General features: G+C 42.6%; 1 protein-coding gene across 9 annotated transcripts in view; it reads left to right on the top strand.

Annotated features, from left to right (window-relative positions):
* The window catches only part of LOC306933568 (ral guanine nucleotide dissociation stimulator-like), an 82,620-nt gene that overhangs the window by 15,904 nt on the left and 39,707 nt on the right, over positions 1-27,009 (top strand). For 7 of the 9 annotated variants that reach the window (XM_079515830.1, XM_079515834.1, XM_079515829.1 and 4 more), the window contains exon 1: positions 15,889-16,291. The exons of 1 other annotated variant lie outside the window; for it this stretch is intronic. In XM_079515830.1, coding sequence (XP_079371956.1) covers positions 16,100-16,291 — 192 coding nt within the window. In that variant the 5' untranslated portion in view covers positions 15,889-16,099. Of the gene's footprint in view, positions 1-7,081; positions 7,191-15,888; positions 16,292-27,009 lie in introns of those variants that run through there. One more of the 9 variants, XM_079515832.1, reaches the window with a different exon arrangement.

Genomic DNA, 27,009 nt, shown 5'->3' with positions numbered 1-27,009 from the left:
AATTTTGCTTTTTTCCTTTTTTTTATGCTTTGAAATAATGATTAGAACCAAAATGAAAATCCTCCAAATAAATTATGATAAAAAAAAAATAAAAAAAATGAAGGGGCCGATTTAAAAACGTGTCCTCGACCCACACATGGGCCCCGACTCCCGACCCATGGGGAACCAGGGTTCTACAGCAGTGGTTCCCAAACCTTTTCACGTCAAGGACCCCCACATTGACACCAATTAGCCCGCGGACCCCCCCATTTGAAAAGGTATTCCAGGGACCCCCATAAGAGAAGATTGATACGGCTCTAGCAGTGATTCTCAACCATTTCACCCCCAGTTTGATATATATGCATTAGTCTACGGCTGGGACTTCTGATACCCCAATTTATATTGTAAAATCAATGTTAATTTAACTCTTGAGAGTGTGCAAACGGGTCCATTAGGTTCCATTTGTACACTCTCAGAGTTACAGACCCATACGGGTCCATTTGGTTCCATTTGTACACTCTTAGAGTTACAGACCCATACGGGTCCATTTGGTTCCATTTGTACACTCTTAGAGTTACAGACCCATACGGGTCCATTTGGTTCCATTTGTACACTCTCAGAGTTACAGACCCATACGGGTCCATTTGGTTCCATTTGTACACTCTTAGAGTTACAGACCCATAAGGGTCCATTTGGTTCCAAACTATCATTTAGCTGGGGACCCCCTGGAACTCCATAAAGGACCCCTAGGGGTCCCCGAACCCCACTTTGGGAACCACTGTTCTATATATATATATATATATATATATATATATATATATATATATATATATATATATATATTCTGTTTCTGCCCCTGTTGCCCTGGTCTGTAGGTCGTTGTGTTGTTTACGTTTTGCCAACATCACTGTTGTCATGGTCAACCAAAGGAACATTCTACTTGTTTCCTGGTGAATTTGATTGTCTTTTCTTAAACACGCCATATACCCGCCCTATTGTTGTGCCACACACACACACACACACACACACACACACACACACACACACACACACACACACACACACACACACACACACACACAGGCCTGGTTGGTTCTCCACTGCACATCTCTCTCTAGGCCTATCCTACTGTATGTGTGCCTGATAACAATTAAGCCCTGGTTGTGTGTATAGCTTATTGTATTCCACATAGAATTGTCATTGTCGTCATTCAAAACAAACATTTTGTCCGTTTCCTGTTTTTTATGTTATCTATTTCTGACACGTTACATTCGTGGACTCTTGTCTGTCTGTGTGCTATTCTGGGTACTATTATCTCCTAAACACATACGGTAATACTTATTTTATCATCGGCCAAAAGCCATCCTTTTTCCTGTTAGCATCTTTCCTGTTAGCATCCTGTTAGCATGCCCTGCTATGCCTCATCATGGCCTTATTGGCCTATATATATATATATATATATATATATATATATATATATGTGTGTGTGTGTGTGTGTGTGTGTGTGTGTGTGTGTGTGTGTGTGTGTGTGTGTGTGTGTGTGTGTGTGTGTGTGTATGTGTGTATATATATATATATATATATATATATATATATATATATATATAAATATATATATATATATACTCCTTCTCTATAACAGTGGTTCTAGGTCAACCTATTCAGGCCCCCAAAATAATCACATTTGAACCCTAACCCAGTCTGGTCGGGAACCCGTTTTGGTGTTTTTTTAACTAAGCATTATGTTATACTTTAGCTATTGGAAAATAGCAGATCTACAAGCTCGAGCTTGTAGGTCTGCTATTTAAAAAAAAAAAATCAGAATATTATTCTTTGGTGTGTGTGTGTGTGTGTGTGTGTGTGTATGTGCGCGCGTGTGCGTGTGCGCGTGTAGGCCACGTTATCCCACCTGAAGTCCCACCAAAGTACGCTCGCCGTAGGGTTGTCACAATTATTACATAAACGTCTAAACGCAATTATTTGAGATAATCACAATACTTTTGAAAGATATTCAAACATTAAAAAAAACTGAAATAGCACATCTATCTAGCTTACAACATGACTTTTTAAAGATATGTCTGGGTCTTTTTTGCCTTTATTGATAGTTGTACAGTAGGTAGACAGGAAACGGGGAGAGAGAGGGGGGGGGGGACACAGTAAGGTTCGTCGGGATCGGGACTCGAACCTGCGACCAAGGTGCCTGGACCGCTAAAATCTATTTTCCATAATAAGATATTTTTTCTCCCCAATTTAGCCGTTGTTATACCAATGAATTCCTCCCCACACACGTTTGTGTGTTGTCACTGTTGTTCTGCTGGCTCACCTGCCAGAGAGGAGCCCCCACCGGGAGGACGTACTGTTGTATCCTATACTGACTCACCTGCCAGAGAGGAGCCCCCACCGGGAGGACGTACTGTTGTATCCTATAGAGCAGGGCTACTCAACTTTGGATGGCCCAGGGGCCACTCAGCAAAATGCCAGAAGTCCAAGGGCCGCAAGCCCAGGGGTGAAAGTGGCTTTCCTTTCTTACAGGATCTCCCAGAAATTTAATTCTGCGGCGACACCAGGACGCGGCCAAAAACATTTTGGGGTTTCTAACCCCACAGTACCCCTGAAATGCATAGAAAACTGCTTTTTTTTGGCACAGCCAATAAAAAAATTGGGGGTTCAAACCCCACAGTACCCCTGAAATGCATAGAAAACTGCTTTTTTTTGGCACAGCCAATAAAAACATTGGGGGTTCAAACCCCACAGTACCCCTGAAATGCATAGAAAACTGCTTTTTTTTTTTTGATGATAGCATCCTTATTTTTAAAATCGGCAAACAGTGACTCACTCGCGTCCAGCCAACATGTTTTAATGAGCTCTCCTTCAGTGAAAGGTCTTTTGCTTCTCGCCACATTCCACGCCACTTTGTATGACGCCTCTGTAATTCTGTCACTCTCTTTACAGCTGACTCTCAGCGTGTTTTGTTGCCCACGTAAGGCTGCAATAAGTGAGCGTATTTTATCCTTTCTTATGTTGGTACCTGGTGGGTATTCGTCACCGAAATCCCCGTGAAGTGTGGTATGGTGACTGCAATTGGCCTCTGACAAAGGAGACACACTGGCTTGTTGTTTATTTCCACGAATGCAAACTCTTCTTCCCACTTCTCCTGAAACACTCTGTGCTCATCTGCTAGTTTTCGTTTCGCCATGTTGCTGCAGCCTGTTTACATGCAGCCTGTTTTGTTTGCGCGCCCTGTGACTTGTTGTGCACTCACTTCCTCGTATGACGGCGCTGCGTGCCGAACGCGAGCCGATCTACAAATTATCAACGCGTTGTGGATACACTACTTGTGGACTTGTAGATCGACATGAATGAAGACAACTCGCCCACTTTTTGTCAGGTAGAGTAGAACAGCTCAATAGCTTACACATGATCGCCCTCTTGTGGTTAGAAACGCTAGAAATATTTTTTCTACATGCAAAAATCTTTGTATTGGCATTATCATGACGGGCCGCACAGATCTGTTGGTCGGGCCGCATGCGGCCCGCGGGCCGCGGGTTGAGTAGCGCTGCTATAGAGCGTCGCAGTCCCGCCTCCTACCTAGAAGAAAAACAACAAAAAAGTGTTGTAACCTGCCGTTTTTTTTCTTCTTTCTAATTATTTGTTTGGTCCAAAATATTGTTTGTGTTGTCATGAGTTGTCACGACTCGAGTTGGCTTTGTCCGCGGCGTAACCGTCTTTAAATAAATACTTTAAGAAATGTCTATGAGGAAAATGAACGGAGAATCATTTCCTGGTCCAGGGTAGGAGGCGGGACTGCGACGCTCTATACTGACTCACCTGCCAGTGAGGAGCCCCCACCGGGAGGACGTACTGTTGTATCCTATACTGACTCACCTGCCAGTGAGGAGCCCCCACCGGGAGGACGTACTGTTGTATCCTATACTGACTCACCTGCCAGAGAGGAGCCCCCACCGGGAGGACGTACTGTTGTATCCTATACTGACTCACCTGCCAGTGAGGAGCCCCCACCGGGAGGACGTACTGTTGTATCCCATACTGACTCACCTGCCAGTGAGGAGCCCCCACCGGGAGGACGTACTGTTGTATCGGGGCGACTGTGGCTCAGGAGCTAGAGCAGGTCGTCTAATGATCCATGGGTCGGCGGTTCGAATCCCGGCTCCTCCTCTCTACATGTCGAAGTGTCCTTGGGCAAGACACTGAACCCCAAATTGCTCCCGATGTGCTGGTTGGTACCTTGCATGGCTTCTGCCTCAATCAGTGTATGAATGTGTGTGTGAATGGGTGAATGTAATGCACAATCTATGTAAAGCGCCTTGGATAAAGGCGCTATATAAATGCACCATTTACCATTTTTATTTACCATTTATCCTATACTGACTCGCCTGCCAGTGAGGAGCTTCCCCCGGGAGGACATACTGTTGTATCCTATACTGACTCACCTGCCAGTGAGGAGCTTCCCCCGGGAGGACGTACTGTTGTATCCTATACTGACTCACCTGCCAGTGAGGAGCCCCCACCGGGAGGACGTACTGTTGTATCCTATACTGACTCACCTGCCAGTGAGGAGCCCCCACCGGGAGGACGTACTGTTGTATCCGATACTGACTCACCTGCCAGAGAGGAGCCCCCACCGGGAGGACGTACTGTTGTATCCTATACTGACTCACCTGCCAGTGAGGAGCCCCCACCGGGAGGACGTACTGTTGTATCCCATACTGACTCACCTGCCAGTGAGGAGCCCCCACCGGGAGGACGTACTGTTGTATCGGGGCGACTGTGGCTCAGGAGCTAGAGCAGGTCGTCTAATGATCCATGGGTCGGCGGTTCGAATCCCGGCTCCTCCTCTCTACATGTCGAAGTGTCCTTGGGCAAGACACTGAACCCCAAATTGCTCCCGATGTGCTGGTTGGTACCTTGCATGGCTTCTGCCTCAATCAGTGTATGAATGTGTGTGTGAATGGGTGAATGTAATGCACAATCTATGTAAAGCGCCTTGGATAAAGGCGCTATATAAATGCACCATTTACCATTTTTATTTACCATTTATCCTATACTGACTCACCTGCCAGTGAGGAGCTTCCCCCGGGAGGACATACTGTTGTATCCTATACTGACTCACCTGCCAGTGAGGAGCTTCCCCCGGGAGGACGTACTGTTGTATCCTATACTGACTCACCTGCCAGTGAGGAGCCCCCACCGGGAGGACGTACTGTTGTATCCTATACTGACTCACCTGCCAGTGAGGAGCCCCCACCGGGAGGACGTACTGTTGTATCCTATACTGACTCACCTGCCAGTGAGGAGCCCCCACCGGGAGGACGGTAGAGGGTGTAGTGACAAAATATCACCCTCCGTTTCCGTCTTTCCTTCCCCCAGGGTGCTCGAACCCCCAGCCTCTGCGGTGGTGGGCAGATTCCTTTTTATATTATAATTTTATTTATACATTTTCAGGTTTAAAGACAAGAATGACGCACTGTACAAAACAAACATTCTCCTACACACACACAGTCACACGCGCGCACACACACACGCACGCACGCACGCACGCACGCACGCACACGAGCGCACACGCACACACACAACCCCCTTTAACACTGAAAAGGAAAGGGAAAAAGAGAAAACGAAAGGGAGAATGAAAAAATGATACGATAATACACATCAAGAGCAGAAGCGGAAAGACTAATGTAATATAATATATATTTTTAATTGTATATCAAAAACACGTTCTTCCTATAGGTAAAAAAACGGTTCTTCCTAAAGTCCAAGATCTTATTTATTTATTTAACACTTTAGTTTCAGGTGTAATTCTTCTTGTCCTGTGCGTGCGTGCGTGTGTGCATGCGTGCGTGTGTGCGTGCGTGCGTGTTGTCTCTTGTCAGATCATTGGGACTCTGAACCTTGTACTGATAGTTGTGTGTACGGTGCGGTGCGGTGGTGGTGTTTGAAACTTAGTGGCTCTAGCCCTTTGAGACCTGGAGCGCATCTGTGTCGCCTCATAGCTTTTAAACCACCTCAACCATTATTTTTAAACTTTAGCCGTTGGAAAATAGCAGATCTACAAGCTCGCAGCGCGACACCGAGTGCCGCGCTTGCGACCTTGTAGATCTGCTATTTTTTTTTGAGAAATCGTGAAAACGGGTCGCAAATCTTTGAATATATATTCCTTCACAGCAAACGTTTTAAACTCAAGTCCTTGCTTCTGGTGGGGGGGGGGTGTCGTCCCTGGAACTACATATTTTCAGATGAGGGTTGGCAGCCAATTCGATATAAATTTGACATGAAATTGTTTGAGAACCACTGACATTGAAACACAGAAACATCATGATTTAGAAGACATCTTGTAGAATCTGACGTCAGGTCTCAATAGGCTAGCTATAGAGGCAGAGCCGCCGCCACTACTAGTATGCTCCAGCGTTTTATTATCTGGCCGATGGACGGAAGTATACATTATTACTTTCTCACACGTGGTGCGTCTTTCTTGTTCCCCTCTCTGCTGCCTGGATCTGGAATTCACTTTTTGAGACGACTTCAAACGAAGCCAAACGCTTTCATTTTCTGTTTACACTGGTATATATCTATATACCCCTGGCGGGCCGTGGCGCGCGTCGCTGTGTTGTTGAGAGAAGAACTATTGTTTTCAGACGCGGACGGACAGACCTACGGACAGACCTACGGACAGACCTACGGACGGACCGACTGACAGACCGACGAACGGAGACGAAGACTTTTTTTTCTTCCCCAGCACAAAGTTAATGTTTTCTAGTGTTTGTTCCCAGTATGTTGACACAGCTTGTTAAGTAAACATCTATTACGAGAGAGAGTTTTTTTTTTTCTTTCTCTTTTTTCAGTTTTTTGTTGTTGAGGGGGTTCATGATCCAATCTCGTAATGAGTGAGGGGAGGAGGAGGCTCTGTTGTCGGTATACGTAGCTATAGTCCCTGTTCCCGCAGAGGGGGACAGGCCGTTCCCGTCCCAATATAAGTGTCCTCTCTCCCCCCCCCCCCCCCCCGCCCCGTTGTCCCCGGGTTGTTGTTGTTGTTGTTGAGCGAAGCAGTGATGGGGTCCACGAGGGCCCGGTGGACCTGTGGCCTGATGGGGAGACCGCTGCTGGGGAGACCGGGGGCCCGCTCCTCCTCCCGGGACAGTGGCTCCGTGTACCGGGCTGTGGTGCTGGTGAAGCAGCTGGAGACGTACAGACAGGTACAGTATATATACAGTAGACTCTGCGTCGATGCCCCCTTTAATCCATTCTGGGCTTTTGGAACCCCTTTTTTTGGTGTTTTAACCCATTTAGGCCTGACGTCGAAAAAAAAAAAAAAAAAAGTTTTCTGAAATACCTATGTTTCTATATATCAGTGGTGCTCAATATTTCATGTCAAGGACAAGGACCCCAAACATTATATGTATTTTGCCGCCGACCCTCTTCTGAAAATATGTTGTTCTAGGGACCCCCCCCCCCCCAGAAGCATTTGAGTTAAAAAACGTTCGCTTTGAAAGAATATATATTCAAAGATTTGCGCCACATAGTCACGATTTTTCAAAAAATAGCAGACCTACAAGGTCGTAGCGCGCCACTCAGTGCCGAGCTATATGAGCTTGTAGATCTGCTATTTTTCAATAGCTAAAGTGTAACATAATGCTTAAAACACCAAAAGGGGTTCCCGCCCCAAAATGGGTTAAAAGCATTATGTTATGCTTTATGCTCAAGAGTTAATGATCTATAAGGGTCCATTTGGTCACCAACTTTGTATCATTTAGCTGGGTGGGACTATAGATATATATAAACTCTAGATGGCTCAAGGCGGAGTTTCTGACGTCGTTCACCCGGCAGCCATCTTACTTCGGGGCTACAGTACAGTATGTTCAATGGCAACTCAAACAGAAACAGTCATAACTCGCTCAAATCTTGACGGATTTACAAACGGGTTGGTTTATTACAAACGTTGTCAATGTGGCTATGATTCAGGACGCTTATCTGCTTAATTTTTTTCTATATGAACGTCGTATAAAAGCATATAAGTATGCGGACGTCTCTGACGTTTATAACAAACCAAACCGTTTGAAAATCGGTTGAATTTTTTTAGTTATGGTCATTTAAGAGTACATGCCCCATAGACACAATGTTATGTGGCCCGAGGTAAGATGGCCGCCACGTAACGACGTCGCTCTCCATTGGCCAACAGCGCGGGTGAGCTATCTAGAGTTTATATATATCTATGGGTGGGACCACCTGGAACCCCCTCAAGGACCACTGGTTGAGAACCACTGTTCTACCAGATATCAGGCACAGATCTTTACTTTCACCTGCAATTTGTCATCATCGTTGGATGAAAATAATTGCAATACGTTCACTTTTGTGACCTGTTGGAACTAGTTTCTATTTTAGTTCAAATCACATTAGAACCTTCTTTCCTTTGTCTAAAACTGTCTGACTGCCTCATTACTTTAACCCATTCTGGGCGGGAACCCCTTTTGGTGTTTTAAGCATTATGTTTATACTTTTATAGCTATTGAAAAGTAGCAGATCTACAAGTAAAGCTCGAGTGCCGCGCTACAAGCTTGTAGATCTGCTATTGTTGAAAAGTCGTGAAAATGTGGCACACATATTTGAATATATATTCTTTCAGAGCGAACGTTTTAAACTCTAATCTTTTCTCCTGGAATAATATATTTTCAGATGGGGGTCGGTGGCCAATTACATATCATTTTTGGGGTCCTTGACATGAAATATTGAGCAGAGCACCACTGATATAGAAACATAGGTATTTCAGTTTTGTTTCAGTCAGGATTTAGAAGACATTCTTTAAATTTTAACGTCGGGCCTAAATGGGTTAACTTATTCTACTCTCAGGTGAAAACAAAAAAACTTAAGGGGGAATGGATGGACTTACTTCCCCCGAAAACTTGATTCCCCCGAAAACATTTTTATTTCACAGTACCAGAACCTTTCAAACGAAAACAACAAGTCGATACAAAAACTGCTACTTTGTGGACAAAACCATGATAAATGGGAAAAAAACCTAGGAAATCATCATAAAGAAAGTTTTTTAAAAAAAAGGTACATTATGGGGGGGAAAAAAGGGGTGTGGGGGGGGTGGGGGGGGGCTCTGAAACGTTAGAGATTAGCAGTCAGACAGCCTACGGTGACATCACATCGCCTGTCTTGTTTTGTTACCTCACAGAGACCGTGTCTGACAGAGAGCTGTCAACACTTTAACCCATTTAGACATGAGGACCATTCTACAAATGTCTTGACAAGTTTTCTGTAAAACCCTATCTTTCTATATGTCGTTCTCAAACATTTTCATGTCAAGGACCCCCCAAAAAATATATGCAATTGGCCCGCCGACCCCCCCCCCATCTGAAAATATGTTGTTCCAGGGACCCCCCCCCTGTCGCTGCACACCGATCATCATATTACTGTGCAGTGTTGTTTTCGTCAACTCAAAACTAAGACGAAAAATGTCCGTCGACTACCTTTTTCCACTGACGAAAAACTAAATGGAAACTACATAAACTAAGCTACGATGACTTAAAAACTAAGACTAAATATACTGACGATTTCATCAACAAATAAAAACTAGACTAGTGGACAAGAGATCCAGTATAATTTTTTCACTTACTTGCATGCTGAAAATAGCCGATCTACAAGCGAAAAAAAAAACTAAGAAAAATAATACATTTTTCAATGACTGATATAGTCACTAACCTGACTCCGCCAGATGGGGCAGCAGAGAGTACTCGCTAGCTATAGCCTAGCCGCCGAGTCTGCTGCGCTCTTGAGAGAAAAGCACGGCTGAATTGTTTGTTTTGATTAGCCGTTGAAATAATGTGGTTTGAAGCACGGCCAGAAAGGTGTTCAACCAATCAGATTGCTTCCTCAAAACGACCTGTTGTATTAATAATCCATTAAAACCTGGTACGTATCTGTGTCACCTTCGCTTTTAAACCACTTTAACCATTATTTTAAACTTTTAGCTGTTGAAAAAATAGCAAGTTTTTGAAAAATGTTGCAAGTCTTTGAATATATATTCTTTCCCAGCGAGCGTTTTTAACCGCTCTGCTCTGCCTCTCTGGCACCTGGCTGGTGGGAGCTGAAAAACTCCTGCTTTGGTCCGGGGACCCCCCTAGGGGTCCTTGGAAGGAGTTCCAGGGGGTCCTCCCCAGCTAAATGATAGTTTGGAACCAAATGGACCCTTATATGGGTCTGTAACTCTGAGAGTGTACAAATTTGTACACTAGAAATGCCATCAGAGTGTAGAAATGCCATCAGAGATAGAAATGCCATTAAATGGGGGGGGGGGGGGGGGGGGGGGGGGGTCCATAGACGAATGCATGTCAAACTGGGGGTCCTTGACATGAATTGTTGAGCACCACTGATATAGAATCATAGAAAAACTGTCAGGATTTAGAAGACGTTCGACGTCAGGCCTACCAAACTTTTCAGCTCGAGACTCGAGACCCAAAAGAGATTATACGTTTGCTCCGGGCCAGGACCCAAACTGGTGAGCTTGTAGATCGGCTATTTTCACTACTACTTTTTTTTATTTTTATTTTTTTACATTTAGATTTACAGATTTACATTTAGATTTTTTTTTAAAAATCATTCAATTATTTAATTTATTCTATTTAAAAAAACAAAATATTTTGAATTTCTTTTAGATGTATGAAAAGAAAATTGAGTTTTTACTTGAGTCGTGAGTCGTGACTCATAAAAATAAAAAAATTGGTCCGTGACCCGCAAGATGTGTCCCACTGTTTGAGAAACTGTGCCCTGGCCTATATACAGTATTCTGCCTAGCAAATGTGCGCACACACACACGCACATACACACGCACACACTCAACAGCTGCAGTCAGATGTGTGAAATATGAAACATAGCCGAATGGACAGAATGGAATTTAAGTTTGCACAATGATGAGAAGGGTCAGTGAGGTCACTCGGGGCCTATTGAGGAAGAACCACGCCCCCTGCTGTCCAGGCAGATGTTGGCACAGCTGCTGCTGTTGTCCCTTTTCAGTGTCTGACTTTGACAGCCAACCAATATTGTGATTTAGTTTAAGTCCTAGTCTTAGTTATTCTTGTTGTTGACGTTTTAGTCATGTTTGAGTCATCTGGAATGTTTTTCCTCCCAGTCTAGTTTTGGTGTTTTAAGGATTATGTTATACTTTAGCTATTGAAAAATAGCAGATCTGCAAGCTCTGCTACGAGCTTGTAGATCTGCTATTTTTGGAAAATCGTGAAAATGTGGCGCAAATCTTTGAATATATATATATATATTATTTTAACTCAAATCTTTGTTTCTGGGGGAGTCCCTAGAACAAATTATTTTCAGATGGGGGTCGGCGGTCAAATTCACATAACTTTTGGGGTGCTTGACATGAAAAACCTTGAGAGCCCATTTTTCAGAAAACTATCAGGATTTAGAAGACATTGTTTTTTTAGAATTGTCCTCGGGTCTAAATGGGTTAACTAAAGATCATAAAGATTGTATGTATTTTGCCTTGATGGTGTGGCAGGTTTTACACTTGGTTGCATGCTGAAAATCTACGCGTTAGAGAGATTGTTAGCTCTGTTATTTTCAAAGCACCCGGGCGCAACCAAACATGGAATGACTTGTCTTTTAGTTCTACTGGATCTCTTGTCCACAAGTCCCTCCCTGACATTTCTGTCTTTTTTGTTTTATTTGTTGACGAAATTGTCAGTATATTAAGTCTTAGTTTTAGTCATCATAGCTTAGTTCTCCATTTAGTTTTCATTTAGTTTTCGTCAGTGAAAAAAGGAAGTTTTTCGTCAGTGAAAAAAGGAAGTTTTTCGTCAGTTTCATCAACACTATCCCTTTTTCTTGAGTGATACAATAATGTGGATTGTTTTGACTCAGTACTCAGTACTGACCAAAAGGGGGCGATGATGTTACATGAAAAATGCATGGAAGCGTTTGGCTGTTTTTATCTATACTATTACTAGCCCATTTAGACCTGAAGCTGATTCAACAAAATGTCTTCTAAATCCTGACAGTTTTCTGAAAAACCCATGTTTCTATGTCAGTGGTTCTCAAACATTTTCATGTCAAGGACCCCCAAAAATATATGTAATTTGCCGCGGACCCCCATCTGAAAATATGTAGTTCCATTTGCTGAATTAATATATATATTCAAAGATTTGCACCACATTTTTCAAAAAATAGCAGACCTACAAGCTCGTAGTGCGCCACTCGGTGCCGCACTATGAGCTTGTAGATCTGCTATTTTTCAATAGCTAAAGTATAACATAATGCTTAAAACACCAAAAGGGGTTCCCGCCCCGGAATGGGCTATAGGTTGTGACTGTCTGTCATCAATGTTTCATGAAAATAACTCCTTGGTTTTAACGTGAGATATAGAAGGCAATGCACATACTGTAGCATGCCTGAGAACAGAGATTTGGATGATTCTTCTGGATTAATCATATATGATTTATTAATGAATTCCAAACGTATATACTTTGAGAGACGGATAATAACACGTTCTGATCCTGAAAAGCATTAAGATACCTTGCAGTGGAATGTTAATGCTAGATGAAAATTTGATTACTGTGTTGGTTTCATCTTTCAATTCTGCACTGTAAAATATTATCTAATCTATCTGAATGTCTGCCATTTTCACCAGTATCTACATGTCTGTCTGTCTGTCTGTCTGTCTGTCTGTATGATCAGAGGTCATCAATAAGTCGAGGCTTGACCATGGTCTGTGGCATATTTCAGATTTAGTTTTTACACTTCATTGTTGTAATGTGCTTATTTTGATCATGAGAAGATCCACTTTACTGAATGTCAAAGTCTCCAGGTTGGTTTTCCTCAGAATAAGTCCATAAACTCTCCTGGAATGGTCATTTAGGGCTAGCGTTTGTCTACTCATTTTGCATGTCCATGTCATGGCAAAAGTAGAATTTGGACAGAAATGTCCACCATATATATATATATATTTATATATAGTTTATTTAATATATATGTATATATATAGTGGTGTAAAGTAACTAAGTCATTTTATTTAAGTACTGACTTAAGGCATTTGTACTTTACTTGAGTATTTCCAATTTCCAATACTTTTACTTCTACTCCACTACATCTCAGAGCCTCAATTTTTACTTTTACTCCACTACAATTATTTGAAAACTTGAGTTACTTTGGAGATTTTAATTTTGATTAGAAAACATACATTAACCACTTCAACGCTACGCGATGCATTGTGAGCTTGTAGATCTGCTATTTTCAATATATTTTGTACAAATTTTGAACTTGTGAAATGGCACATTCTGCACAATGAGTACTTTAAGTACAATGAGTATTTTAAGTACATTTTGATGTCGATACTTTTGTACTTTTACTCAAGTACATTCTCAATTCTGTACTTTTACTTGTAACGAAGTACTTCTAAATTGCAGTATTGGTACTTTTCTTTTTCCACCACTGTATGTATACATATATATATATATATATACACAAACACACACTGAAAGTATACAGATATATATTTCTATATTTCTTTAGCTGCTTTGTGGTGGAAAATAAACAGAGTTAGCGTCATTTCCCAGATGCGTGACGTCACGCTGAAGGAGGGGCCAAACGAGCCCAGTGTGGGCAGTGTTGCCATGTCTGCTTATTATAAGCGACTTTGGGGTAAAGTGTAGCTGCTTAATCTGGCTTTGTTTCCTAAATGTTGTTTACTTTAAACCAGTGAATCTCACACATTTCCATGATGTCAAGGACCCCCACATGAATGTATTTGTTCCAAGGAATGGAGGACCCTGATGTAAGTCTTTTTCTGGTTTTATCCTCGTGGCAGTTTTTGTATTGATTGATTGATTGATTGACAATTGTATTTCACAGTATGCAGAATGGGTGCATTTCAAACGAATTCAATACAAAAACTGTTACTGTGGACGAAACCATGATTGATTATTAAAGCTCACACACAGGGTCCGCCATTTTCAATTCATCAGAACATTTAGATACGTACAAATATATAATTTAAAGAAAGTAAAAAATGGAATAACATGTACAGTATGGGGGAAAAGGGTTGTGGGGGGGGACTCAGACTTTTTTTTACGGGGGCCAGTTTCGAATTGCAGCCGTCCGTAGGTGCCCTTTGAGAGCGGTTTTGAAGGAGTCAATGGATTTGCATGTCTTAATGGCTGTTGGTACTAGGGCGTTCCACATATTGGTGGCAAAGGAGCGAAATTAATTTAATTCCTTGTTTGAGCCGAATCTGGGTTGTTGAACTCCCGCTGGTGTTGTGGGTGTGGGCTTCGCTGACATTAAGGAAGTATCTAGACAGGTATACATGGGTATCTTGGTGGTGTATCGAATCTTGTGGACCACAGACCCATTGCAAGATGCTGTACTACTCTTTGAGTGGTGCAACCACTCCCTTACGGAGCTATGTGTGTGGCTGGGTGCCTGGCTGTGTCTGAGCACGAAAACAACATGGTTGTTTTTCACCACCTGTGCGCAACCTAACTCACACACACGCACATATTAACTGTATATATGGTGATTTCGGGTGTGCCAGTACAGTACAGTGACAGTACAGTACAGTACAGTACAGTACAGTAGAGGGACCCCCACACGTTAACTCTGTCATTTCTCAACCATTTCGGACGTGGGGCGGCTCGCCGGAATCGGCCCAGCCCCCTGGGCGCGTTCCTGGGGGTCTGGATGTTCCGGGGACCCCCCCCGGGGACTCCCCGGGGACCCCCACACGGAGTTCCACCACTCACTTCACACGGGTGTGATTTTCTTTTTTTATGACAGATATGCGTCACGTTGTGATCTTGTAGATTGGCTATTTTAAAATAGCGATTGATTGATTGATTGATTGTAGTGATGGGAGATTAATCGGCAAACACATCGGTATCGGCCGATTTTAGTTGTTTTTAGATTAATCGGCATCGGTTCGATTAATCAATCAGACCAATTTATTAATCGATCCGATTAATCGGTCTGTCTTTACAGATAAACAAGCCCAAAGTAACAGCTTGAACAGATCTACATGCTCACAATATTAAATATAAAGGTATTAAAGTTAAATCTGACTTGCCTAAGCCTGCAGTGCAGACACCCTGTTACATGTATTTGTCAGAATGGACAAAGTTATTATAATTTTCAATACAGAATGAGATCACGTCGACATCGGTAATATCGGTTATCGGCCATGACAGCAATTAATTATATCGGATATCGATATCGGCCAAAATGTCTCATCGGCACATCCCTAATTGATTGATTGAAGTATTTATTAACAAATTGGAGAATTACAGTACATTTCAAGCACAACTCAATACAAAACGATGTGGACAACACCATAAAGCCTTACACGTGTTTTACAATAGGGTCCACCATGTTCAGTTCATCATAGTCGCTTCTTTTGTAGTCTCTCGAGACAGACTGTTGACCAAATTCAAAGGAAAAGAGAGCGCCGTTGTTTTGCCGATGTGTTCTCAGATTGCTTAAAGTTTGACTTTCAATTTTACTTTACTTTATTTGTTTATTTAGACGGGAAAATGCATATTAATGTAATGTAAATACACCGGATTTAGCAAAAATGCAAATTTTCACCCGCAGTCCTCGCATAAAAAAACATTAAACAAAATAAGCAAACAGTACCTTAAAATAGGAAACGAAGCATTTAAAAACATACACTACACAAGGAAATGACTAGTAAAGTGCAAAAGGCAAGCGCCGGGGTGAGTTGTCCAACATTCCTTTCTTTTTTGGGGGGGCTGGTTTTCATCGACGTGGTTGCTTATCTTTCTCTCACCGTGACACAATCTGGCAACACTGTCCCCTAGCACTCAGTTGGGTTGTTGCCTACGGAGCGCATGCATGCAGTGCACTGACTGACTGACTGACTGACTGCAGCCGGGGCGCACGTAGCATCCACACACACACACGCACACACACACACACACAGCTCTGAGACAGTCACCGTGCGTGTGTGTTGGTCTGGTACGTGGTGGGGCTGGGGGGTAAAAAGAACAAACCATGGATGTCCGTCAAGAAGACAACATCATCAGACAGCAGCCTACTATAATATAATGGTACTCCTCCGTCGTGCTTTGTTGTCGTCGGGATGAAAACCGAACCGGGACACCACCACCACCACCACCACCACCTCGATCAGCGGCTCGATGAGATGTTTGACACCGGGTGGAGGGTGCGCAGTATCTGGGATGGGGTGAGGCTGGAGGTCGCCGAGGACGACAATCCTCCGGTGGTCCTGAGCAGTTTCACGCACTTGGACCCCGACCTGCCCTCGTTGGAGGTGAGCGCGGAATAACAGAGGATGTAGTTGTTAAAAAAAATATTTTTATTTTATTTTGTTTTGCTATTGTTTTTTTGTTTTTTGGTCGATCACTTTTTGGATTGGATTGTGATTTGTGCGTGTTGTTATTGACACAATTCAATTCAAGGGAGCTTTGTTGGCATGAGAAAACATATACGTTTACATTGCCAAAGAGCAAGTGTCAAAATAGAATAATGAACTAGTTGAAAGTGGGGGAAAGTAAAGTGTATACGTTGGCAGTTGGGCCTTGGTTAATAATAATGTCACATCTTGTCGTTATATGTTATATACAGTTTTATAAAGCTTTTTTTTAAAAAAACTAATAGCGGCAATCTTTTGACACACAAGTGTTATTATGGTGGCAGAGACTGTGCTAGAAAGGACCGTTTACAGTTTAGTTAGCAGTTCTCAAAGTGATGATTCATGTGAGTCTATGTTTACAAGTGGGCCTCCTCTCCTCATATTTAGACATGATTGCTGGTTATAATAAATATAGGCCTCTATACTCCCAAAAGTGTAGTTTGCTCTCTCAACCATTATGTTGCCAGTTGTTTCATCATTGCCACTGTACTGTACTGTACTGTACTGTACTGTACTGTACTGTACTGTACTGCGTAAACAGTTGCATGTTCATCTCTTAAGCATGATGAAGCATTCTTCACACAACACAATTTTACAATTTAGGCATTTATCAGACGCTCTTAATCCAGAGCGATTTACAGTAAGCAAGAGCAACACATGGTAATACATAGAAAATAGTCATCGTCGAGGATCATAAGCAAGCCGAGAGACTAACTATCCGTCTTTACAATGAAACTATGAGTATACTGTCTGTACACTATAGAGTGCTATGTCTGCATGAAATCTAAATGACATAAATTGTAGTCTTTGCATGCGCCTGTAAGGTCGCAGAGGCTAGTGCAAGTGCCGCGGCAAGTGCTACACTGTTTAATATCATGTACATGTAGTTTTACCACTTTAAAGCATGGGAGGATGGATGAGTAATCACATTTGGTGTGTCTTGGTCTTACGTAATGGCGGATGAGATGCGATGAGGACGGGGATGACGCTAAGTGATCGCAGCGTGGAAGTGCCTGTTGTGTCCAAGCGCAGCTCGGACAACAACATAACCTTCATCCTCACCATGAGATTTTTTTTTTTTTTTTTTTTTTTTTGGCCGTCGATGTTTCTTTCTTAACGACATAATCAACCCTGTAAGTAGTTGCCAGCTTGGGACATCACAAGCACGTTATTGATGCCTGTGTGTTGCTCTGTTGTGCATCTCTGTGGCTTTTTAGATGGCTGTGTAGTTTCGTCTCTGCTGTGCTAACTCTCTCTCTCTCTCTCTCTCTCTCTCTCTCTCTCTCTCTCTCTCTTCTCCTTTAATCCAATCCTGTGTCCACTAACACAATTACCTAATGCCTATAATCCCCACTCCTTCACAAGGCAAAGCGGCCCTACCTTCCTTCAGAGCACAACAATGGCAGCCTTTCTTCCCCCCCCACCCCCCCCTGCCTCGGGGGCCAGTTAGTATGCTTGTTGCACCTTATTATTACGGTTATCCAGATTTTTGGATGTTTTCTCTCAGCTGTGTGTTATACAGGGCACAAGTCCAACTGGGTTAGTGATGGGGGGGGGGGGGGGCGGGGGGGTGGAAACCTAAGCCATTTGTTGCTCCCCCTGGGCTCTGCGTTCATGCGTTGGCCCTGGGTCAGTTAGCCTATATATATATATATATATGGTATAGTCACAGGAGAAGGTCAGATGGCGTTCTTGTTGAAATGGGACTTTGCTCAGGGAATAGGGATCAGGGAATAGGGATCGCATGACCGTAGTTCTCTGAGTTCTATTAGTTGAACGTATTGGTGTTCTTCAGCCACAGCAGAAGCTGCGTCAAGGCCTAAACTTCCCAGGCACAAGATACCTACAGTTGGGTGCCACCGATATTGTCCCTTATCATTTGACCCATTTAGGCCTGACCTCAAAATTTTTAAAAATCCTTCTAAATCCTCCAGTTTTCTGAAATAAATATTTTCACGATTTTTCAAAAATAGCAGACCTACAAGCTCGTAGCGCGCCACTCGGTGGCGCGCTATGAGCTTGTAGATCTGCTATTTTTCAATAGCTAAATTATAACAATGTTTAAAACACCAAAAGGGGTTCCCGCCCAAAATGGGTTAACTGTCCTTTTGCGCAGATCACGCAAACCTCAGCAAAAAGAAAAGGACAATATCGATGGCCTCCAACTGTATGGTCTTCCAGAGATTAACCCATTTTGACCTGAGATCAGATTCTAAAAATGTCTTCTACATCCTGACAGTTTTTTTCTATGTCAGTCGTTCTTCGATTTTTAAAAAATAGCAGACCTACAAGCTCGTAGCGCGCCACTCGGTGGCGCGCTATGAGCTTGTAGATCTGCTGTTTTTCAATAGCTAAAGCATAACATAATGCTAACACCAAAAGGGGTTCCCGCCCAAAAGACCCAAAACGCAGTTTATAGCTAAGGGACGCAATAAAACAACGACCTCTGCATCCACGGGATGCACTACTGTACTACTGTACTGTTTTTTTTAATTCTATTTTATTTTGCTAGCTTTAGTTATAATAATAATTTCTTCTTCTGTTTTCTACATGAATATAACATACTATTATAACCTACTATTATAACCTGCATATAAAATAAAGTGAAATGGGAGTTAAATGCCATGGCAGATCTACAAGCTCACACCGCGTTGCGCTGCGACGCGCTGAGAGCCTGTAGATCAGCCATTGTCGGGGCGCAACCCAACACTCTTTATCTACTGGAGATGCGGTGTGTGTACGACGTGGGTTTTGAAACAAATGTTGTTCAACGCAAAATGGTGCGTTCAATTTCAGGAGACTTCGGGGGGGGAAAGCAATTCTCCTGAATGCTGGCATTCTCGGCATGGCGTGGAAAGGAAAGGAGTGGCATTTGCATCTCTTTCACCGTAGTAAAATGCTGCATTCGTTGTCTGGGGAGGGCAGTTGTTTTACAGACGGGGTAAAAGGGCAGGGGCTGAAGCCCCACTTTGATGTCTATGTGTGCACGTCCCTGCCAGGCATCTACGTGCGATGGACCCACACAGAAGTTGGTTTTGTTGCCGTCGGTCAGTGCATGGGCCTGCTTGACGATGAGCCTTTTAACCCATTTTGACCTGACGATTCTACAAATCTGAGAGTCTTCTGAAAAACCCTATGTTTCTGTGTCAGTCGTTCGCAAACATTTTCATGTCAAGGACCCCCAAGATTATATGAAATTGGCCCCCATCTGAAAATATGTTGTTCCAGGGCAGGGACCCCCCCCCCCAGATTTTAGTTAAAAACGTTGGCTCTGAAAGAATATATATTCAAAGATTTTTCAAAAATGGCAGACCTTAGCTATTTTTCAATAGCTAAGGTATAACATAATGCTTAAAACACCAAAAGGGGTTCCCTTCCCGCCCAGAATGGTTTAAAGGGAGAGAACTCATTCAGGGAAAAACATAATCCAGTGGTTGCGTTGTGAGCTTAATTGCCGATCTGCTATTTTCACTACTTTTTAAACAATTTTAGCCACACTTGGATGACCGAGTAAGTAGATCATTACTGGGAAAGGAAAAAAAATGTAGTAACCAGATGAGCATTATTTTAGTCGCAACAATGATCAGTATTTATCACAGAGTGTGTAGATTTAGTGAAAATACCTACAAGCTCCGTGACAAATTGTAATCCTTGTGCGACTAAAATAATTTCAGTTTGAAGAGTTTTAAGGTTGTGCTTTATTGTTACATCTTGTGTACATAAGAGTACAACTTATTTTTTGTTTGGCTTCCTTCAGACAATGCAACAGCATATAGATTATATAATATAACGGCAAATAATACACAGCAAAACACAGCAAACAATCCATCCATCTTCAACCACTTATCCGTAGTCGGGTCGCGGGGGCAACGGCTCCACCAGAATGCTCCAGACTTCCCTCTCCAGAGCAACATTAGTGACTTCCTTCTGGGGGATCCCGAGGCGTTCCAAGGCCCAGTGAGTCGATGTGTTTCCTCCAACTGCGCCTTGGTCTGCCCCGGGGGTCTCCTACCAGTGTGGACGTGCCTCGAGGACCTCCCTAGGGGAGATGCCCGAGAGGCATCCTAACCAGATGCCCGAACCACTTAAGCTGGCTCCTTTCCAGACGAAGAAGCAGTGACTCTACTCCGCAAACAAAGGGATAGAATATAGAGTGCAAACAAGAGTATCATACATGTACATGTGCATGTTTTCCTTGTAGTAGCAAAGTTAGGTGCACTTTTGTCGACAACTTCACAGTAGGCTATGTTCCAGAAATATACAACACATTTGGTTTGTAAAGATGCAATTTGAGCTTAACCCATTTTGACCGGAGGACGATTCTACAAATGCCTTCTAAATTTAAACAGTTTTCTGAAAAACCTCATGTTTCTATATCAGTGGTTCTCAATATTTCATTTCAAGGACCCCAAAAATGATGTGTAATTGGCCGCCGACCCCCCATCTGAAAATATGTTGTTCCAGGGAACCCCCCAGAAGCAAAGATTTGAGTTAAATATGTTCACTGTGAAATAATATATATTCTAAATTTGCGCCACATTTTCACGATTTTTCAAAAATAGCAGACCTACAAGCTCGAAAATGTCATCATACTTTAACCCATTTAGGCCTGACGTCGAAATAAAAACAAATGTTCGCTCTGAAAGAATCTATACCTATTCAAAGATTTGTGCCGCATTTTTACGATTTTTCAAAAATAGCAGACCTACAAGTTCATATGAACTTGTAGATCTGCTATTTTTCAATAGCTAAAGTATAACCGAATGCTTGAAACACCAAAAGGGGTTCCCGCCCAAAATGGGTTAAGTAGAATGTGTCAAACTAGGGGGTTTTCATGATTCTGAATCCATTCCAAGCATTAGTTTCGCACGAAACACTCCTTGGCCTAAATACAGCCATAGCCGTCATCACACATGTGATGAGGTCAGCACATTTGGGCACATTTGGGCAAGTGGAAATGGCCGAATTTAGGCCAAGGAGTGTTTTTCATGCAAAACTAATGCTTGGAATGGATTCAGAATCATGAAAACCCCCTAGTTTGACATGTCACATGCTACTTAAAGTATGATAAAATGTTTGCCTTATAATGGTTGTCTATGGTGTGGTATACAAAAAAAAATGGCCATAACCTTTTTTTCGCGATGTTTCCGGCAGAGCAGGCCTCTCATTCTGTGGACCTTTTAATGACCAAGTGAATAGAAAAAACACAAATAAAAAGTACGGCATGACATCACATCACAGCTCCCTCTCAAATGTTTGGTGCTGGCCAAATTATGAATGGTGTGCTTTGCATTGTTCCGTCCATCTTCTCCGTCCTTCAGAGGGGAGGCGGAAGCTTGGCTTCGTCCCGCAGTCGCTGAGAAACTGGAGACACAGACAGAGGGAGCTTTTGTTGTCGCAGCTCTTGAGCTCATTTCAAATGGAGACTCATTTTGAGTAGCCGAGGACCGAGAGTGCAGGGAGCGCCAATGAGAGAAACAGACAGTGGTTGGGAATGCGAAGGAAGGGCCCTGCAGTGCCTGGAAAACCACTATTTCTCTTAAGCATTGCTGTTACGTGGATATAAGGCTATAGGCTACTCTAGAAGGACATATCAAAACATTGTTGTAATCTTGAGGTCTACTGTGAAATGTTGGATGCAGGCTAAGGTGTTTAGTCACTTCTACATACCAGTCATTGATTGATTGAAAAATGTATTAACAGTTTGCAGAATTACAATACATTTCAAGCACAAACTCAATACAAAGGCAATAGCTGCTGGCTCATAAATATACGTGTATGTCTCCAAATTCACATTTTAACCCTCCATCTACGCGTTTAGAGGGGCGCTATAGGCGCTAGCTAGCCCCTCCCATGCACAGCTTTGTGTGTTTGTGTGTATGTGGCACACAAGGCCTTTTTATGTACAGTGTGTATACTGTACGGACAGACACAAAGCCATCCCAGATGACCCTGGAATCCTATTCTCGGTGAACTCCAGCTAGGGTGAGAACACCATGAAACGGATACTACTGGTCAAAGGTTTGGCATGTTTGTCTAGCGGCAGCCAGAGACGGCCCAGGGGAGGGCATTGGTTTAAAGTGAGAACGGGGGCAAAAATAACACAAGACAGGTGAGTCGGTGAATTGTCTCAGGGCCAGTGATACGTAGGCACTATACGTACCCAGTGCCCTAGTGACCTCGTTGTCGCTCGTCGGTTTACTGAGTTTTAGCTCCAGGGAAATAGACGAAGCGTTTCATCTTTCCATTGGTATTCAAATTCTGATCCTAATAATTGAAATTGATATCGGTGCCACGTAACTAGGCAGACAAAGCCGGTTTAGTCCCAGTATCGGTGGGAAAAAAAACGGCCTGCCGGTGAGTGACCCACTTTTGAATGGCCATTGTATAGGAGTTGGGGCGTTCCTCCATTTTGTTGCACAGTTCCACAGATAAATTATATATTGTGAAAATTGAAAAACTAGACAATCTACACGTGCGCAGATACACTTGTGCCATTGGTCTGTTTGCCGTTGAGTGAGGGAAGAAAACCATTTATTTTACACATTAAAGGTATATTCAGTGATTTCACTTCATTCAAATATCATTTATTTTTTCTTTTATTTTTTATAAACCTCCCTACTATAGAGTGTGCTGACCATATAAGGAGTTCCTCCCTGTCCCCAGTGAGTCCCTGGGGTCAAAAAACCCTAGTTTCAGTTTTGGTGGCAGGTGGCAAAGCCTTCATCCAATCAGGATGAGAGGGGCCTTCCTCCAATCATGATCGAGTGGGGGCGGGCCTTGGTGCACATGCTGTTGGCCTGTTGCACTTCCCCCCACTGTAGAGCGTGTGCATGTGCACATTGTGTTACCGGGGCGGACTGGGTGGTTTTCCAAATCACCCAAATCACTGAATGCTCCTTTAAGCAAATACATCATCTGGGGGGACACCCTCAGAAAAAGATTGTTCATGTTTTTCATGTAAACTGACACTAGTCTCTCAACATGTAACGTGTAACTCAACCTCTCGGTGTTTGTTTTTCAACCTTTCTGTGCTCAAGGCACACCAAGTCGTGATCTCGACACACGCCGCCCTGTGTTCATTGTTCACAGTGAACTTAGAGACGATCTACAAGCTCCCAATGCATTGCGATGCGACTCTTTGTGAGACCTGTGGATCGGCTATTGCCATTTGACTTTTTCATTTGTGATTCATAACAAGTAAAATAAGTAATAAATATGAGGGATGGGCAGATAATCGGTCATCACATCGGTATCGGCCGATATTGGCCTTAACCCATTCTAAACGGGAAGCCCTTTTGGTGTTTTAAAGCATTATGTTATACTTTAGCTATTGAAAAATAGCAGATCTACAAGCTCATAGTGCGGCACCGAGTGCCGCACTATGAGCTTGTAGGTCTGCTATTTTAGAAAAATCGTTAAAATGTGCCTGAAATCTTTGAATATATATTCTTTCAGAGCGGATTTAGAAGACTTTTTTTTTTTAATTTCGACGTCGGGCCTAAATGGGTTAAAATGCAAAATCGGTATCGAATCGATATCAAGATATATATATATATATATATAAAAAAAAGTGCTGTTTTAGCAACCATTGAGTTAGGGAATTTGGTGTCTTGTGCAAAGGCACTATACGGACGTTGACGATCGAACCTTTTGTTGATTATGGAGTGCCGACAGCACTGGGTCACTGCGATGCCTCCAGATCTAGGCCAACGGAAGGATTACAGTATACACCAGAGCAGTATTGTACTATGAATGACTTGCGGTCATAAACGCTTGTGGTGAACATGATCTCGTGGTGGCAGTACCACTGAACTGCTTCTTGTAAGCAAAGAGGACGCCGGTTCCTCGTTGTGCTAGAGGGTGCTCATAGTGGATGCATGTTGTTGTACGCTATTAGTTATATATTATGTAAGGGATAATATCTGGCTAGGTGGTCATTGTCGGGAGATAATTCACCGACAGGGAGTTTAACCACCGAGGCGAAGCCGAGGTGGTTACACTCCCTGAAGGTGAATTATATCCCGACAATGACCACCTAGCCAGATATTATCCCGCTTATTACATGGCTAACTAACATAAATGAATACATTGACCCAAAACACAACACAAAAAGTATTCCATAAGTTCGCGCTGGCTGCGTCTGCCCAGCTGCAGGGCTGCAGCACTGTCGGAAAACAAGGAAGTGAGTTGATCAAATAGAATCCATTTTGGGGTCCTGCTTCGTCTATTTCTCGCTCAAATGTTTTCAAAAACATTTTTAAGAGCAATGTTTAGCTGTAAATTACATTGTGTGTCACTAGTGTGTGTGTTTACATGGCTGTTATGTTGGAAACGGCAGTAAATCAAGCGGGGCGCAGCTGGTGGTGCTCAGAGGGTTTGATTAGGCAGCGGTCATTATACAGCGGAGCGGTCATTATCATGAGATAACTCACCGCTGAATTAAGCGATTGACCAATCAGAATCAAGCATTCAACCAAGCCATGTAATAAAATATTATATAATATTGACTGAGTTTGTTGGAGCGGGTTTCGCTTAGCTTCAAGTGGAAGTTTTCCCCCTCGCCAGAATTGGAACATCGCTCAAAAGGGTTTTATTATACGTTTGTTTGTTTTTTATTTATGACTGTTATTCGTGTTCTAATAACTCCTCCTCCTCCTCTGCCCTATAGGACATTAACCCATTTTGGGACAGGAACCCCCTTTTGGTGTTTTAAAGCATTATGTTATACTTTAGCTATTGAAAAATAGCAGATCTACAAGTTCATAACGTCTGCTATATTTGAAAAGTCGTGAAAATGCGGCACTAATCTTTGAATATACTTTCAGAGCGAACGTTTTGAACTCAAACCTTTGCTTCTGGAGAGGTCCCTGGAACAACATATTTTCAGATGGAAGGGGGGGGGGGGGGTCGGAGGCAAATTACATATCATTTTTGGGGTCCTTGACATGAAAAATTGAGCACCACTGATACAGAAACATGAGGTTTTTCAGAAAACTGTCGGGATTTTGAGGATTTGTTTTTAAAATTTCGACGTCAGGCCTAAATGGGTTAACTCCTGGAACACATCCGTGTCACCGTAACCACTTCAACCATTATTTTATACTGTAGCTATTGAAAAATAGCACATCGACTAAAAGTGCCTTTTTTTTATCGTGAAAATGTGTGCAAATCTTTTGAATAGGGATGTCCCGATACACTTGTCCCGATACCGAATATCCACTTTTAGAAGACATTTGTAGAATCGGGTCCTCGGGTCTTAACCCATTTTGGGCGGGAACCCCTTTTGGTGTTAGCATTATGATATGCTATTTGAAAAATAGCAGATCTACAAGCTCATAGCGCGCCACCGAGTGGCGCGCTACGAGCTTGTAGGTCTGCTATTTTTCAAAAACCCGTGAAAATGCGGCACAAATCTTTGAATATATATTCTTTCAGAGCGAACGTTTTTTTTTTTTTTTCGACGTCAGGCCTAACCGGTCTTAACGGGCTAGAACAGAGACTGGAGGAGGAGTTACTGTGAAACCAGCTGAAATATGCGCTAATTAATTACGGTAGCGTTTACGGTATACGGTGTCCATTGTGTGGGATTCTCTCCTGTATGGGTGTCAACCTTATAGGCGAGACACTGTGTGTGTGTGTGTGTGTGTGTGTGTGTGTGTGTGTGTGTGTGTGTGTGTGTGTGTGTGTGCTTGCGTGTGTTAGGGCATTCACTTCTAGTCATTTTTACTAGTTGCCTAGTTTACTAGTCGACTAGTTGTTTAACCACCTATTATGTTTAAAAAAAAAGAGATTATTATTATTTATTTTATCATCAACTAGTACCAACAAGGTCGACTAGTGGATGTACTAGTAAACTAGTCGACTAGTTGCTTAATGCCCTAGCGTGCGTGCGTGCGTGTGCGACTGCGCGTGCATGCAAAAGATTGCTTTCATCTGTGGTTTCACACTGTCCCTAAGAGGAGGATGAAAGGCAGTACTATAAAGTACAGTATATTCACTGTACTGTACAGGACAGTGATATGAACGAAAGTACAGTATATTCACTGTACTGTACAGGACAGTGATATGAACGAAAGTACAGTATATTCACTGTACTGTACAGGACAGTGATATGAACGAAAGTACAGTATATTCAGATCACTTTCTGATAAAACTGTTACTGGACATGTTGATCTAAAAGCCTCTGTATAGCAGATGGAAACGTAAAAGAAAATGGCTTAAACCTTCAGCTTTTATTGAAAATCACTTTCATTTTGCCCCGATGTTCTAAAAACAAATCACTAGACAGACTACAGAGATCAGATTCTAAAAATGTCTTCTACATCCTGACAGTTTTCTGAAAAAGCTATGTTTCTATGGCAGTCGTCAGTCATTTTTCAAAAATAGCAGACCTACGAGCTCGTAGCGCGCCACTCGGTGGCGCGCTACGAGCTTGTAGATCTGCTATTTTTCAATAGCTAAAGCATAACATAATGCTAACGCCAAAAGGGGTTCCCGCCCAAAATGGGTTAATGAACATTAGGACAAATGGAAGTAATTTTCAGTAATAATAGTAATGTATATTTCATTTGTCTATCTGCTATAGAGACTGAGAAATACATTGTCATTTTACT

This window comes from Electrona antarctica (genome assembly GCF_951216825.1).
Source record: "Electrona antarctica genome assembly, chromosome: 12".
NCBI lineage: Eukaryota > Metazoa > Chordata > Actinopteri > Myctophiformes > Myctophidae > Electrona > Electrona antarctica.
Note: the sequence above shows the minus strand (reverse complement) of the source record. Positions and strands in the feature narration are given on the sequence as shown.